This window comes from Camelus dromedarius, chromosome 23, assembly GCF_036321535.1.
Source record: "Camelus dromedarius isolate mCamDro1 chromosome 23, mCamDro1.pat, whole genome shotgun sequence".
NCBI lineage: Eukaryota > Metazoa > Chordata > Mammalia > Artiodactyla > Camelidae > Camelus > Camelus dromedarius.
Window position 1 is genome coordinate 14,144,179 of NC_087458.1, and position 16,795 is coordinate 14,160,973.

At 47.9% G+C, this 16,795-nt stretch overlaps 1 protein-coding gene across 2 annotated transcripts in view; it reads right to left on the reverse strand.

Moving 5' to 3' along the window:
* Window positions 1-9,225: 9,225 nt before the first annotated feature.
* The window catches only part of RXRG (retinoid X receptor gamma), a 41,871-nt gene continuing 34,301 nt past the window's right edge, over window positions 9,226-16,795 (reverse strand). For both annotated transcript variants that reach the window (XM_010984434.3, XM_010984435.3), the window contains 3 exons: window positions 15,676-15,767; window positions 14,257-14,362; window positions 9,226-9,715 (listed from right to left, as the gene is read on the reverse strand). In XM_010984434.3, the coding sequence (XP_010982736.1) occupies window positions 9,568-9,715; window positions 14,257-14,362; window positions 15,676-15,767 (346 nt within the window). In that variant the 3' untranslated portion in view covers window positions 9,226-9,567. The remainder of the gene's footprint in view (window positions 9,716-14,256; window positions 14,363-15,675; window positions 15,768-16,795) is intronic.

Genomic DNA, 16,795 nt, shown 5'->3' on the forward strand with positions numbered 1-16,795 from the left:
TCTTTCCTCCAGGGTCACTGGTCTGCCAGGATGCCCACTTAGAGCTCCTGGTAAGTCATCTTTGGTCAAGCGGACCAAGAATGGCTCCAACAGAGAGAAAAGCAGACCCAAGAGATGGCATGAGGAGTTCAAAAGGCACAGTCCAGATGCCTGGATCCTACTGTACCTGCGGCTGGACTTTTCTGTTTTGGGAGACAATACATTCCCTTTTCTGCTTAATTCAGTTGTAGCTGGATCTCTGCTGCTTACACTGGTTCTCTTTAAAACAGAAGGTCAAGGCTAAAAGCAACCAGCAATGAGGCAGAACCCGCCATGACATGTTTGGAAGACACATATCCTCTACCTTTAACTTGCCAGCAGCTTCGGACAAGTCCCCTTGCCCTCTGGGTTCTCAGCAATAAGATCAGGCCTCTGTGAGATGTGACCCCTGAGGCTCCAGCATCCTGGGAGTCTGATTGAAAGAGACAGAGCATGGAGGGGGTGAGAGTCCATCCTTCTGTTGGGGTCACAGAGGAGAAATTAAGAGCTGATTATGAATCTTGACTCTACTACTTGCTGTGTGACCATGGACAAGTCATCAACCTCTCTGAGCCTCATTCTCTTCAACTGTAATAAAAAGATATTCATTCAGACTATCAAGTGAAAGGAATTGTTACACTTTTCTGCTCTTCTCAATCTCACGTTTCCACCTCAGCCCAGAGTTGAAAGGCTTCTGCTTCTCTACCAGAGGTAGAAGTACTAGAAGAAAACCTTTCAGCTTCCCTCTCTGCCTCTGTCACTTGCTCCTCCTCTTGGAAGGGAAGGTGACTAGTCTGATTGGTGAGAATGGGATGAGGAGATGTTCGCTCAGCCACGTTCTCCCTCGGGTAAGGCGGATCAGCACAGCTCCACCTTACATCCTGGGCCAGCATGTGTTCAAGTGCAGTGAGCCACGTGCTCCTGGGACCCACGGGATGAACCCTTGAGCAGGGCCACTCTCACCACGCAGCACCTGGGGTGTATTCTCCGGCTTCTGCACCTGGGAAGGGGCTGCGGTAAATCAGATCAGCCCTGAACTGTGGATCCAGGCATCTTTCATTAAGAAACGCCAGTTGATTTGCAGCAACATGGGTGGACCTAGAGATCATCAGTCTAAGTGAAGTAAGCCAGCAAGAGAAGGACAAAGGCCATATGACATCACTCATACGTGGAATCTAAATAAAATAAAGTACAATAAAAGGACACTACGAACTCATCTACAAAATAGAAATTGACTCGCAGACATAGTTAACAATATCATGGTTACCGGGGGAAAGGGGTGGGAAGAGATAAATTTGGGAGTTTGAGATTTGCAAATGTTAGCTACTGTATATAAAAATAGATTTTAAAAGTTACTTCTGTATAGCACAGGGAACTATGTTCAATATCTTGTAATAACCTTTAATGAAAAAGAATATGAAAATGAATATATGTATGTATGTGCATGACTGGGACACTGTGCTGTGCACCAGAAATTGACACATTGTAACTGACTGTACTTCAGTTTGAAAATTAAAATTTAAAAAGTAAAATAAAATAAATGCCAGTCGGTCGTGTGTCCAGTTCAAATCTACCACTTACAAAGCAAACACTGGACCCTCACTTGGCAACTTGCGTGTGTAATTAGGTTAATTCCGTGCACATTTTAGAACAAGAACACATTTCTGAAACCTTGGGATGAAAGTAGTCTCTCAAATATGACTTCAGAATTGCAAATCACAAAATGGGAAATGGGTGGGTTTGACTACATCAAAATTAAAGATTCTGTTCAAGTTAATAAACAGTATGAGATTTGGAGGAGGTACTTGTAACATCTATAGCTTTAAGGGTGTCATATATAAAATGTAAGGAATTCCTGCTGATTAGTAAGTAAGAGTCAAGAAACACAACAGAAAGTTGGACAAAGGACGTATATATTAGACACTTGCCAAAAAACGGCAACACTCTCCTCTAGGCCAGGCCTGATTTTTAATTAAGATAAGGCAACAGAGCAGAAACGTAGAGATACTTCCAAATTATAATTCAGCCTGTTTATTCTCTACCCAACACACTGTCAGTCAACATGGAGATCTACCATCTGTATTACAGCTCTTTTCTTGAGATTTCTCTTTTCCTATGCCCATGCAAAACTGGATCCTTCCCCAAACAGTTTTTGGGACCTTACTTGTACCTATGTGTCCGCTTCAGAACGTGAGGGATGGTTATTCCAACGCCCTCTTAGGGTAGGAATGACTGGCAGTGATAACAATTAGTTAAAATCCTGTCGGTCACCTGAAGCCCATTAAACAAGCAGGCACCTCTCTGTTCTTTAGCAGCTGCGATGAATAGCAAACTGGTCCACATTTTGAAGCAAAATTTCTCATAGGATCTGTGCATGCATGATGTATTCTATTTGTCACCAAGATGTGAAATTTATCTTTCGGAGGAAGTTGCCTATAAATCCTGTTGTGATTTATTTAAGTAAAGAGATAAGAGGAACAATTTACTGAGCCCAGTGGTTTTCTATGAGAAAGAAAAAATAATCAATTTGGGGAAGATGAGGGGGGCTTTGGGTCACTAAGGAGAACTTGGTCAATAGTTCCTTAGAACACCATAAATAAGTAATTCGTGGAATAAGAACTCTGAATGGCTAAAAAGGACCATGAGAGGAGCTCGGTTTTCCAGCAATAAGAGAAAGGCAATTCAGAGGAAGGTCTTGGATGTGCAGCCCATTGACAAAATTTACCATTTGAACTATACCGAATGCTAGGAAGGAAATGTAGAAATGGATGGGTCAAGCACCGGTGGTAGCATATATTGGGTGAAACTCCTGGAGATCCGCGTGGAAGTGTTAGTGAAATGAGCATGCGATTACAATCAGGCAAGTCCTACTCCTGGGGTATGCCCCAGAGAAACTCCCGCACAGGTGCACAAGGAGACTCGAGCAAGAGTGCCTATCACGGGCAAGAATTCTAGGCCACAGAGAGCTTTACTGGAATAGTGTGCAGCAATCAGAAGGAATTGGCTGGAGTTACATAGCACGTCACTGATGGATGTCAAAGCGTAATGCAGAGTCGAAGAATGAGTCAAAAGGAGCTTGATAGCAAAAGAAAATCATTCACATTCATTTTAAAAACATACAAAACGATACTATATAATTCCTATGGATGTCATATGTAGACATAACAAATGGAAAGTGGATTTTTAAAGGACCTACCAGAAATACATAAGAAGAGGGCACCTTTGGGAGGATTTCGATTTGAGATAGCAGATGAAGGGGAAACAGAAACAAAAGAGGTGCCTTGAATGGTCTGCTTTGCCATCAACTGAGAAGAGTACATTCAATTCTGTCCACTGGGGTTAGAAACCAGCTATAAAACGCTTCCATTTGACCGAACACTAAACTCATAGCAGGTGCAGGTGCTCAATGAATAATTTAACAATTTTTATATCTGTTTCAACCTTCAGATTCTGGACTTTCAAAGATACAGGATCTTTCAGAGTTTTCTCTAGAATCAGTGCTGAGAGTGTCTGCTTCCTTATAAAGTCATGAAATAGAAGATCAATCGATTTCTAAACGACATTATTGATTCAGTGGGGTAGAAGGGTCCTTAGAGATCACCTAGTCAGAATCTTTGACTTTGCCAAGGAGGGGTCCAAAGTCCTGAGAGGTCCAGTGGCTGCCCGAGGTCAGACAAGGGGACCCCAGGCCATCTGACTCCTTGGGCCCTGCTTTTTCCACCAGGCAGCCTGGCATCAGTATGGCTGCTTTCAAGTGCGCGTGACTTCAGCTTGCTCTGAACACCCACATCTGGCTCTGCGAATTAGGGAAGAGCTGATCTAGTGCTTTTACACTCTGCACAGAAGCCGGCTCATAGCCTTTACAGGAAAAAAACAACAGATCCTAAAACGCAGTCCTGTTGAAAACGCACGTTCAGTCACTCTCAAAAGTCCCCATTCTACCTCTGAGAAGTCCGAGTGTCAGTGTTGCCATGGGAACGTCCGTTGTTGCACTGAGTAGTAACCGGCTTTGAACCAGCCTTGATGTGGCATTGTCCTTGGACTTCGTACATAATACTGGAGGTTTAGCAGTTACAGGTGTGTCCCCTTTACCTTTAGTTAGATGGTTCCTTCCCAGCTTAGACCGATTCCCGTTTCTAAGTATTCTCCATGAGATGCTCCATTCTTTCTCCTCTGAGATTCCTCTTCTGAGCCCATTCCCCCAGAAGCTAAACCGCCATTGAGTGAGTAGCCAGCCAGGTGTCTAGCTGACCTTCTGAGTCAATCTGAGGCTCATTTTTTTCAAACTATTTCTTTTGTTTTCCATTTTTAAAAACCTCACCCCTCCTGGAAGCCCCTTTCCCCGGGAAAGTGACTGTGATGCCCCAAGCTGGCAGCAGAGGGCGCCCATGCCTAACGATCTTGGCACCGAGCGTCCTTCTGGGGCTGGGCGGGTTGCAAGCATCCAGCAGCTGCGCTGACGGCGAAGATCCTCCCTAGGGGGTCTGGACCTGGGCCAGCTCAGTGTGGTCGGAGATGGCTGTGCGCTCCAACACTGTCACGGGAGACATTCCCATGGAGTTTATGGAGAGGGGTGAAAGCTGCTCTTCCCTGGCTGGGAAAGTGTTCCATCTCTTCACAAGCTAGCAGAGGCTCCTTTCCCAGATCTGCCTTCCCCGCCTGCCTTGGGGAAAAGGGGAGCGGGGTATTTCTATTCCACTCCCCACTCAGTTCCTCCCAGGAATGCCCTAAATTAATCCCAAATCAGGGGCCCCAGTCTTTCTCCCAGAGAAGGCATTGTTGGTTTATTGCCTGAAGCCTTGAGACCAAACCTGAGTCCCAGTCTTTTGAATTACATCAGTGGTGGTAAATTAGCATTCACAGAGAGTATATTTGATTTTCAGAAGCAGCCAAAAATTATGCAAAGCCAAGTCTACTAAACAAGCGATGAAATAAAGGGGGAATATGGAAATACAGAGCCCAGGGCCTGGTGTATAGTGGGTTCTGGGTGGATGGTGGTGACGTGTGAATCTGGGTCTCCTGGTTGTTATTTAATGAGTTTTTGATATAGAACCATGAGACCGTTTTTCTTAGGTGGTCTCTAAACCAGCTCTGCAGACAAATGTAAAAAAGAACCAACCAAAGAAAATACCGTTGCAGCGAAAGTCTTGAAGATTTCAAAGCTAAATGTTAGTTGTCTGCCCAAGTTCCACATTTACTCAGAAACACTCTTCCTTATAATTTTATATTTGCTTATTGTCTGTACCAATCCCTTAATTTATGTATACTTACTGGGCATCAAATATAAGATTAGTGTTGAAGATAAAGGACCAGAGGCCTTGGAGTTCAGTGGCACTTGCTCTGTGGCTGAGGTCCTCATACTGCCCACCAGGGGCTCCTGGGGCAAGTAAATCATTGACCTCGTGAGTCTAAGGTTCTTCATCCTTAGAAAGGAGATAACAAGATCTCCCCTGCCTATTTCTCCGAGGCCAGATTATAACTGCAGAAATTAACATGCTTTGTGAATCCAAAGTGTCGTAGGCATATTTCTTAGTATCCCATGATCCTGGTGCTTTCTGTTTTCTCACTTATAAGTATCTTGAAGGCAAAGAACTTGCCTCACCTTCTTTGGTCACTGCCCACCGTGTCCATGAATTCTGCTAACAGTCTACCCACGGCTGGTTTTCCGGCTCAGAGCTCCAATCGGGAGGCCCCTGGGCTGGCTGCAGAACTGCACGGCTCACAACAGGCTGGCATCTATTGGCAATGAAGCCAAAGGTACCAATCCCACTAAACATTTATTGAATGCCAACTTGCTCTCTGCCCAGAGCTGCTGTGGATACACAGTTGAATCAGACGTGATCTCTGCTCTCAAGGGGTTTACGAGTAAAGTCGATCGGACCTACAACTGGCCAGCAATGCAAAGTACTGTATTAGATATACTCAAAATCGAGGCACAAAATAATGGTAAAACTACAAAGATGGAGAGACCAGGACAAGCTTCCTAGGGATGTGGCATTTGAGCTGGCCTTACAGGATGAGTCGGTCTTGGATAAGTGCGGCTGGTGCAGAGGTCGTGCCAGGCAGAGGGGACGATCTGAGCAAAGACATCGCTAGCAGATTGTTGGAGAAAACTTCGGGCGGTGGGAGGTGAGTGTGCTGTGTGATGTGTAAGAAGAACGCTGGCACATTTTGCTTTGGGGTCTCGCCTCGGGGAGCCTTCACTGTCCTGCTAAAACACCTGGGCTCATCTCAGAATCGAAAGAAAACTGTTGCAGCCGAAGCACTTGGCTGAAGGGCTCAGGTGGGCCATCTGGGCCACCTCCAAGGGGGGTGCAGGCATGACATTGCCAAGGCTGAGGGACTGGCAACCAAAGACGGCAGAGGCAAGGTGGCACGTGTCCTGGCCCGGATTTTGACCAGCACATAATGTTGCAAAGCCTCTAAAGCCGGTGGGATGTAGACAGAAAAGGGCTTTCTTTTCTTCCAGCCACAGCCTCCAAACTGCCCTTTAGTCACTCTTTGCCCATTGACGGTGCCTCAGGCAAAGCTCAGAACATCTCATTTTGGGAGTTAAAACATCCAGTCTTAGTTAGAGGTTCTTCTGTGACCCCACTCATTTGGCTTGGGTATGAGGGTCCTTCCCCTTTCCTGGGCCCCCTGGAGGGTTGGGGTAAAGCCACAGCACTGCCCCCAAGCACCCCTTATTCTTAGGAACTCTCTTCTTAAATTTCAGTCTTCTATGAATATAGCTTAAGAAGACACATAAGATAGACGTCACCTACCTTAGTAGGTCCCTGTGGATGCATCTCGTAGGTGGGACAAGGAGGGGAACTTTCAAGTTTTTGTTCCATTAGTGATGCTTCAGGACAGAGTCTGGATCTCAGCACTGTTGACATTCGGGGCCTGACAGTTCTTTGTTGTAAGGGCTGCCATGTGCACCATAGATGTTTAACAGTTTCCCCAGCACTTACCCAGTAGACCCCCTCACCCCTGGTGGTGACAATCTCTTCCGACATTGCTAAAGCTCTTGTCCCCTAGGGGACAGTAGAGGGATACAAAATTGCCCCCTGATGAGAACCACCACTTAACAGACAAAAGGAAGTCATTGAAAGGTTTTGAGCAAGGAAGTAATATAAAATTATCATCAAATGTCATTCAGTTGGTTTCATTGAATGTTGAGAACAGGAATGGCCAAGGCCAAGAAATGTTTACTCTGCAAATGACATCTTTTGAATAATCCCTAATAGTGTGCATAACACTATCTCAACTCATTTTCACACCAACCTTCTGAGGAGGGCAGGGGACGGTGTCTCACTGATGTAGCGTAAATACAGAGGAGGAGGAGGCGGATGTGTGAGGAGCTATCAGCCTGAAGCATCAGGGTTGGAGGAGAGAAGTGGGGAGGGAGCTTTTCCATGGAGCCTAGGACTTTCTTTTCAGAGCAGGAATCCTGGAGGAAGTGTTTGGATTGATAATGATAGATACTGTAACTAATGTGAATTCAGCGCTGACCATGTACTGTGTGTCTCATCCATCCTCTCACTTAATTCAACAGGTTTCCACGAGCAGGTACTATTGTTATTCCCAGTTTACAAAGTCAAAGGTGGTGACATGAGCTGAATGGGGAAAAGTCTGTCTCTTCAGAGATGTGGGCTCTGGAAGCTTCTCGTGGCTACTGCAGATCTGAGTCTTAAGGAAGATTGAACATTCTGGGGTGTGAGGGGGACAGGTCAGGAAGGAGGTGGCCTTAGGGATCCTGAATGTCATGGGACCAGCCTGGGAAGAGATGCCCCCCCTGCCAGCTCTTGCCAAGCTCAGTGGGTTCTGTGACAGCAGTTTCAGGAGACATCCCCTGATGGATGTGTAGATGCCCCGCTGGGCCTTCAGCAGCCTGAATTTTGCTCTGGGCAAGAGCTAAGATTCAGTGAGGAAGAAATCAAAGAGTGGAATGGAGCTCGGGGTACCACACACGGAGCATGGTGCGTTCCCTGGAAGAACCATGTTACCTGTAAGGCAGTCGAATGTGCTCAGTGAGTTATGCTGGCAGAAGGAAGAGGTCAGGGAGCCCACAGTTAAATTTTAGTCTCCTCCCATCCTAATCCCTTTCATCTTGGTTCACAAATAAATGTAGATTAAAAAAAGAAAAAGAAAAAATTGCATAATTAAGACTGTAATTCCATTGCTTAATGTCCAAGACTAAGGGATCCTTAAACTATTCTTTTCCAGGAATAAAGCAATTTTTATTTCTCCAAAATTATCTGATCACTGATGGATGTATTTGGACTGGAGAGTTAGCCCTGGAGTTTTTCTGAAAGGACAAGTTGTTGATGGGGAATGAGGCAACTGCCACCCAAGGCCTTTAGGAAATTCTTCCCAGTGTGGAACCCAATTTAACAACACACATTTACTACATGTCTACTTCATGCCAGGCCCTGGGATCAGGCTCTGGTGGGATGCAGAAGGTAAGCAGGACTGCCACATACAGTTGCTCAGGTTGTACACTACAATCCTAAGGGGCACCATGAGAATCACAGGACAGATTTGTATATCCATTAAGCCCTGTTCCTGCAGATGGCAGGAATGTGTCTTGAAGAAGACAGGCTGTGTAAACTGGCTGTGATGTCAGCTACACAGATTCTACCCTCAAGGAGCTTACTGTCCAGCAGACAGAAGGACTCTAAGACACAAGGAGATCGTAAGCTAGAAGCTGGAAGAGATTTTTCTTTCTTTCTCTTTTAAGAGCAAGCTATGTAGGGTTAGCTAATGATGGAAAACAAATTTGGTGCACTCTGGTCTTTTTGCTATTGCCAGTTAATGACAGAAAATCCATTCCTTTGTTACTACCTCCCACCAACTCCTTGGATCCAAGAACTTTCCCCCATCAGGGAACATCTTCTCTTGGTCTTATATACTCCACTGCTCCCAGTCAGGACAAGTTGTTAGTAATCACTATTCTTAAGAGGAAAAAAGCAAAAAAAAACAAAAACAAAAACAAAAACAGAAAAACCAAGCTGACTCTGAAAAACAATGTTTCTTCTTAATCGCTCCAGGGGCTACCCTGGGGCAAAGCTGGATGTGCCCAGCTTAGACTTGGAGTATCTAACTGTGGGATTTATTGTTGCAGGACCCCAGCCCCAGTGCCCCTTCCCTAACCCCCAGTGCCTTTCCCCCCACATCTGCGATAACTGCCCTGCAGCACAATAACACACCCCGTGCTCCAAGCAATGCCAATAGCATATATATCACTTTATTATTCATTCATTGGCTTTCCATGGCAAGTGAAAAAATAATTTAAACCAATTATATGTACAGAGGCTTGGTTAGTTTTCCCAAGGACTTCCAGAAAGATCCCTATCCCCTTAAATAGCAAAGAAAGTTTACCTTTAACATCCATACAAAACTCCACCTATAAAAGTCGCATGTGTAGAAAGATTTCTTTATTAGAAGCATCACGTTTTGGGAACAGGAAGGGGTCAGGGTGGGAGGGTGGAGGAACGTGTGCAGGGCGGGGGTCCACACACACCTGCCCGGGCTAGTCCTGCGTGGGGATGCTGTCGCTGGCGGGGCTCAGGTGATCTGCAGAGGGGTCTCCAACATCTCCATGAGGAAAGTGTCAATGGGCGTGTCCCCGATGAGCTTGAAGAAGAAAAGGTGCTCCAGGCATTTCAAGCCGATGGAGCGCAGGGCTGGGAGGCGCAGCAGCAGTTTGGCAAACCTGCGGGGAAGCCAGGAGACATTAGGACCTGGGGATGTGCATGCATGGGGCAGCTGCCAGCAGGAGGCAGCTCTTCTGGGCTCCTTGATTAGAAGAGCCTGGAAGGGGACACTAAGGCAGCTGGAGAATCCCTAATCCTGGGGAGCGTCAGAAATAGAGTTCTTGTTAAGCCTCTTAAAGGTGGAAGTTGGACCTGTGACCTCTTGAGAAGCTCTTGAATTCTGTGGCCATGCCCCAGAATGGCCCTCAATACCCCCACTCATGGTGGTTGAGAGGAAGAGCTAGCCTGCTTCTGTGGACGCACATCTCCAGCCCTAACGAGCCGGTGTTCCTTACGTCCTCTGTGCCCGAGGGTTCCTGTGAAAACTTGCGGCAGCACTTAGAGCAGAGCATGGCAGAGCGAAGGGCAGGAGCTGTGGCAGCCCTCACGCTTGGATGACCACATGTGTGCACCTGCCACGCGCCCCCCCCCCCCCCAGGCACTGCAGAAGGTTCTGGGGCCCAGGTGAGCCCTTTCCCTCAGGATAGGCAGTTCCTACCTCCTCACCAGACACCCCCCCCCCGTTCCTCACAGCACACTAACGGTAAGCAATGTGCCCTCAGTCTGCCTCATTTACCAGATTTTGTTCCCAATCTATGACCACTTTATACATCACTTCTTAGTCTGTGTTTATCTTTAAATTAGGAAGAGAGAGAAAGAAAAAAAAAATAGTAGACTCTGCCCCTGAGGGGCCCGTGGTCTGTTTGGGGAGATCATATACACAGAGATGCACACACACACACTCACACATGTGCGCGCGTGCACACCCTCCCCACTCTCACACATGCACATGCACACACACACATTCACTCACACTCATACACCCTTGCACACACTCACATTCTCCTCTGCTCTCACCTGCCCTCACACACTAGTACACACACTCACACACACTCTCTCTTCTGTAATGAAGGACCTCAGCTGTGAGGCTCACCAAAGGGAGAGACCCTAGTGTGTGAAGGACTCAGCCTCACGCCTGCAAGGTCCTTTCCAGGCCCCTCAGTCTGCCACACTGCCCACCTGCCTCTGTGGTCCCTCTTCGGCTCTCATAATCCTTTGTGCCAGTGAAGCATATGTTTAATGTTATTAATCAGGATGACTGGAAATCAAATAACTCTACTCACAACTTCCAGTAAAAAGGACAAGAGCTGAAACCACGTTGGTCGCTATGGCTTGAAATCAGCAGTTCCCGGTGGGACTGGCTCTTCACTGGACGTCATGCCATCATTTCATGCAACGTTTTCAAATGGGAATTTTAATACTCCTTAAAAATGCGTATCTGTCTACATTAGAGCCACATGAAGTTTTAAGGAAATGTGGGAACATAAGAAAAATAAAGTCGTACCATCTAAAAGAGTTGGAATTACTTCCCTACGTGGAAACTTTAACGGTCTAGACCAAGGCCAACACAAACCTTCAAAAATGTTGGATTACTCAGCCTCTGAGTGCATTTGACCAGTATCCCTGTGCAGCGAGAGGCTGTCAGATCAAGGATAAGGAGGCTGAGTGCCTAGTCGTGGCTCTGCCAAGAACCAGTTTTATGGAATTAGGCAGAGTTGAGTGTTCTGTAAAGTGTGAAGTTGGGCTGAGAGTAGCTCTGAAAGTGGATTTTTTTTTTTTTACTCTAAATGTCAAAGTTTGACAATGTGTGAAGTGCTAACCACACTGTAACACTGCTCTCTTTGCTGTCTGTCCCGGGTTTAGGAGCTGAGATCAGGGCAGTGGAAATAAACACGCCTGCTAATGGCCACAGTCCCGGGGCAGCCGTCACGTTCCTGGCTCACATGTTGGCAGCAAGGGGGACTCACAGCCTTTGAAGGCACCTGCTCCGCGAAAGAGAGAATATATTCCTATGAGCTCTGTCCCCCACCTGGGTTTCTTTTTAATTGAAGTATGGTCAGTGTACAATGTTGTGTCAATTTCTGGTGTACAGCATAATAGTTCAGCCATACATACACGTACATATATTCCTTTTCATATTATTTTTCACCATAAGTTACTACAAGATATTGAATATACTTCCCTGTGCTGTACAGCATGAACTTGTTGTTCGTCTATTTTATATACAGTAGTTAATATCTGCAAATCTTGAACTCCCAATTTATCCCTTCCCACCCCTCCCCCCACCCTCCTGCCTGGGTTTTGAGCTCTCCTTTGCAGCTAGATGAAGCAGAACGCCTCGCCCCTGGGAGGTGCACTTCTGGAAAGTCTCCACGGAGTGGCAGCCCTCCACCACCGAGAAAGAGAAAACCACCTTCACGGGCTGTGCTGGGAACCCCTTACCACTTTCTGCAAACCAGAGGTGACCAGCCTTCAGCACGCTTGCCCACCTGGTGGAGTCATGTGACATCCCCAGTGGACCTGCTCGGCCTCGGGGGCTCACCCTCCGTCCAGGCAGTGCTGGACGCGCCCAAGGGACATGCGCGGGGCCTGGCTTCTGCACCTCCTCCCTGAACCCCCAGGCCCTGCCCTAGTGTTGGCATCTCCTCCTGGTGCCTGGAGGCAGCCGAGGCACCCCCTGGCAGTTTCCTTCCTAAGAAATCAGCTAGTTCCACGGTTTTTAAAGTGATTCTCATTAGAAACCATCTAAATGTCAACCCCGGGGCTGTGACTAGATACATTAGGAAGCATCCGCCCAATACAAAAGCATCAAAATCAATAATTCTCTACTTTTCAGTATCTGATAAAATGCCTAAAATAGCTAACGGAGGAAATACACTAAACTGTATGATTTCCTATCTAAACACACATTTCTATGTATGCATTCATTGATGCGCAAAGCTACTAGAGAGAAATATACCCCCAAAACTTCGGTCAATTTTTTTACCTGCTTTATTTTTTTGAATTTTTTTAAATTTCCTACTGAAGTATGCTTTGCTTTTAAAATAAGGAAAAAGAGAGTTTTGTTTGTTAAAGAGATAAACAGCACTACCCAGAGCTACTTTCCACCCAGGGAAAGGATGGCCCTTCTTAGTCCTGATGCCCTGCACACACTACTGCGCACAAGAAAACGTGTGGTGCTGCCTTGCGGCTGGGAGATTTCATACAGTTCATCCAGCACAGGGTTTCCAGGCATCGCCCACTGGACAGAGGCTGAGCGATGCTGGCAGCCAGGCCCTACTGTAGAGGTAGGAGAGACTGCCAGGGGTCCACCAAAATCCCGTCTCCCCTTCTTCCTCGGCATCCAGCTGCATACACTTCCCAGTTGCGGCTGGCTGGGCCGTGTGACCGAGTCTTAGCCAATGGCAGTGAGTAAAGGAAAGGGGGGTGCTTTCCAGGTCCAGGGGTTGCCCACCTGGCCTCACCTCTGTGCTCCTCCCCGTCTACCCCCTCCACCATCAGGAGGCAGAACACAATGCGTCTCGGGACACGGTGGAGCCCCAAGAAGGAAGGAGCCTGGGTCCCCGAGTGATGGTGTGGAAGAAAGTCAACACTCTAGACTGATTACCCACCCAGGACTGATTTGTGAGCAAGAAATAAACCCGTGTTCAGCTACCGACGTTTGAGAGGTCTGCTGTCACAGCTTGCTCGCTCTCCCACCCAAGGCCTGCATGTTTACCCTCCCACAGGGCCGGGACCCACTTTCCCCGATGCCTTCATCGCCTCTGATGAAAAACAGAGCTCAGCCTGCTCTGGACAGCTGATAGACAGCGGCTTATGATCCAGGACAAATGGGTTAATGGAAATGAGACTTCACAGAGGAATAAAAGCCATCCGTGAGAACTGGGAACATATACAATGAATTCTAAAAAACAAACCAATGTCTTTAAAGCAGTTTTTTCAAGCTTCATTTTCAGGTTTCTGTGAGATCTGAGGGTCACCTTCTCTCTTTTTAACTAGAATTAGCAGAGGACGAAAGCGTTTCTTTAGCTCTGCTTTGGGGGAAACATTTGAGGAAAGCATTTTCTTAATGACTCCGGAATACTGGTAAAGGGCCTCAGAGATCCTCTGACCAATGTCTTCCTTTGCAGCGAAGGAGCCCTGACCCAGTGCCTTGCCCCAGGCTACACAGACGGCACCCTCGGGGCCAGCGGTCACCCCTCTCAGCTACCAAAGCCTGTACCTTCTACCACAGGGGGGCTTCCCTGGGGCCAAAGCAGAGAGCAGTGCAGTCCCCCTGGAAAGCACAAGCTCTCTGAAATCAAACAAACTTGGGTTCACACCTCGCCCCGCCATGCACCGGCTCTGTGACCCTGGGCCAGTTCCTTGACCTTTCTGAGCCAAGGTGCCTTTTTAAAATCAGAGATAATGATTCCCATAGTCGTTCGTTCATTTGCATATTCATTCAACCTTTCAAGGTGTGTAGTGTGTGTCGAGCACTGCATTAGGCTCTGATGCTGGAATGCTGAAGAGCGGGTGAGCAAGAGAGACCAGACCTCTTGGAGCCAATGTTTTATTGGCTTTGATCTTGTGAAAAAATCTAGACAGTGCCTGCTGCACGTCACCATCCACCAGTGGCAAATAAGAAGGGTTGCCATGGTCATTACCAGCACGCCCTTACCTGCCTGGCTGTTCCGGGTACTTCTGCTTGGTGTACGCCTCGAGGGTGGCGTAAACTTTCTCTCGCAGAGTCTCTACCTCGGAGGGGTTGGACAGACCCTTGGCATCTGAAAAAGATGACGATTTTAACCACTGGTTACACACCTCTGCTGGACACCCCACTACAAAGGCTGTCCCCATTCACTACACAGGCCACCTCCCATGGAGTGACCAGAGACACGCTGGATGGGGGACAATTGTGAAAAACACAAAGCTGGTTCTTTGTGCCCCAGCTCTCCTTTCTGTACCCCAACTATCCAATAAACTCTTGTGGCAAAAATACCCACCACTGACTCCAGGGAGGGGAGTTTTATTCTACTGAGTGCTTACCAAGTGCTAAGCATGGACTGAGTGAAGGGATGGGGGTACAAAACCCTGACAGGCCCATGTCCTACATCAACTATCTGACCACCTAATTCAGGAGATGGAGCGCGTGCATAAATCACCATGTAATTCTGAAAGCTTCTCTTTCTTAACCCCCAGCAGCATCTGACGTGGCAGATCACTTCCTCTTTCTTAAATTGCTTCTTTTCCCTGGGCCCCCAGGACCCCACTCTCTCGTTCTTCCCTGTCTCACTCACTTTCTTTGCAACATCTAAATGTCGCCAGTGCCCCAGGGCTCAGCCCTCAGCCCTGTTCTCCGCTCTGCCTCGGTGTGCCCCCCTGATGAGTGCATACCAGTCTCAGAGCCCGGCATGCCAGGTCTAGGCTGACGGCTCTCAAACGTACGTCTCAGGTCCTCTTCTCTGAACTCCAGACTCATGTAAACAGTTGCTTCTTGGACAGCTACCCAGATCTGAATGTCTGAGTAAAGACATTCATTCAGCTGCATACAGTCCCCAGTCCCCTTTGCAGCTGGCTGGGCCGCTTGATTGAGACTTGGCCAATGGCAGTGAGTAAAAGGAGGAGGACCCATTCCAGGTCTAGGTGTTTCCTACCCACCCACCCTTAGGAGCCCCATTTCAGTCCATGAAAAATCTGCTTTTCCAACTGCTCAGGAAAACAAAAAAATCCTAAGAATTATATTTAATACCTCTCTTTGTTTCACACCTTATATGCAATTCATCAGCAAATCCCACTGGCTTTGCCTAAAAATACATTCAGAACCCGACCATGTTTTAACACCTCCTTTACTACTACCCCAGGCCTCTGTCCTCGCCTGTCTTCCCCACACGCCCCTCAGCATGCGCACTCCTAGTCCACCCGACACACTTTTTTCAAGACGGCTGGAGGAGCACAGGCCATGAAGAGTCGGCGCTCTGCCCTCCCCAAGGGCAGGTTTCCTGGCCCTGCCTTCTCTGTCTCAGCCGAGCTAGGGGACCACAAGACATCAGTGCACTGGGGGCTGACCACGGAGAAGGGCTACGCACTACGCAGTCACCTGGGTTAAACAGCACGATGGCTCGCAGGCACCCCAGCTCCGACTTATCCATCTGCATGTCTTTCATCTTGGAGACCAGCTCGGTGAGGACTCTGTTCGCAGGAAACGATGGCAGGTGATGAGAAGATCATGAGTACCAGGCCAAGGGCTGATAAAATGGATGCAACCCGTACTTATTATACACCCACCCCATTTTCTAGATGATGTGCCAGGTGCTAGGGGCACAAAGATGAGTCAGATGCAGCCCCTGATGTCAAGGAGCTCACGGCCGAATTGAAGGAGGAGACACAGAAGCAACACATAGCAGCAGCCCAAAGCCAATAAGCGGCATGGTGAGGGTCCCGGGGAGCACCAAGGGGAGGGCAGTGAGCTCAGAGAGGGCGCTGCAAAGGCGGCCTAGAGGACTGGGAAACTGGTAGAAATGCAGCCAGCAAAGGAGGGCGAGGGCTTCGCACGTCCGGAAGAACACAGCGGAGGACGGTGTTCAGTGATGGGGGGAAATCTCCAGGCACCATCAAGAGGGCTGAGTTCACTGAAGACCACGTTGGTCTCCGTGTGGAACATGTTGTGGGCAAAGGCAGGGAAAGAGTAGAGACAGCTTAAGTAGACATGCACTTGGCCCTGGAAGGCCACTTATAATGGTGTTAGAAAGGGACCACGGAGCTCAGGCATTGGACAGAGAGACTGTTTTCAACCTCATCCTTCTTTTTGCCAGTTCTCCACCCTGTCACCCCCAAGGCATTCATCTCTACTCATTCCACTCAGCTCTTTAAATCACCTGGCTTAATTTCCCTTTAGCACCACTGAAGGCACAGAATCCCAGACTGAGGCTGTTGCTGCCTGACGGTGGTAGGTCTTCCCCTGCTGCTGGCCTCCCCCAGGGACCCTGGTGCAGCGTCTAGCAAACCCTTCAGCTCATCTTTCCTGGACTCCTAACATCAGATCCTGCACCCTTCTTCCCATCCTGCCTCCTAGGAAAGGCATTTCAAGCTCCCCTCTTCCACCTTACTGGGTACTGTCAATAATCCAGTCTCTTTCTTGGAAACCCACTGGGATCACAGATTCTTTCGTCTGCCAGTAACTGTTGGCCTGGGGCTCCACCTCTCTATCAACCTTTCTT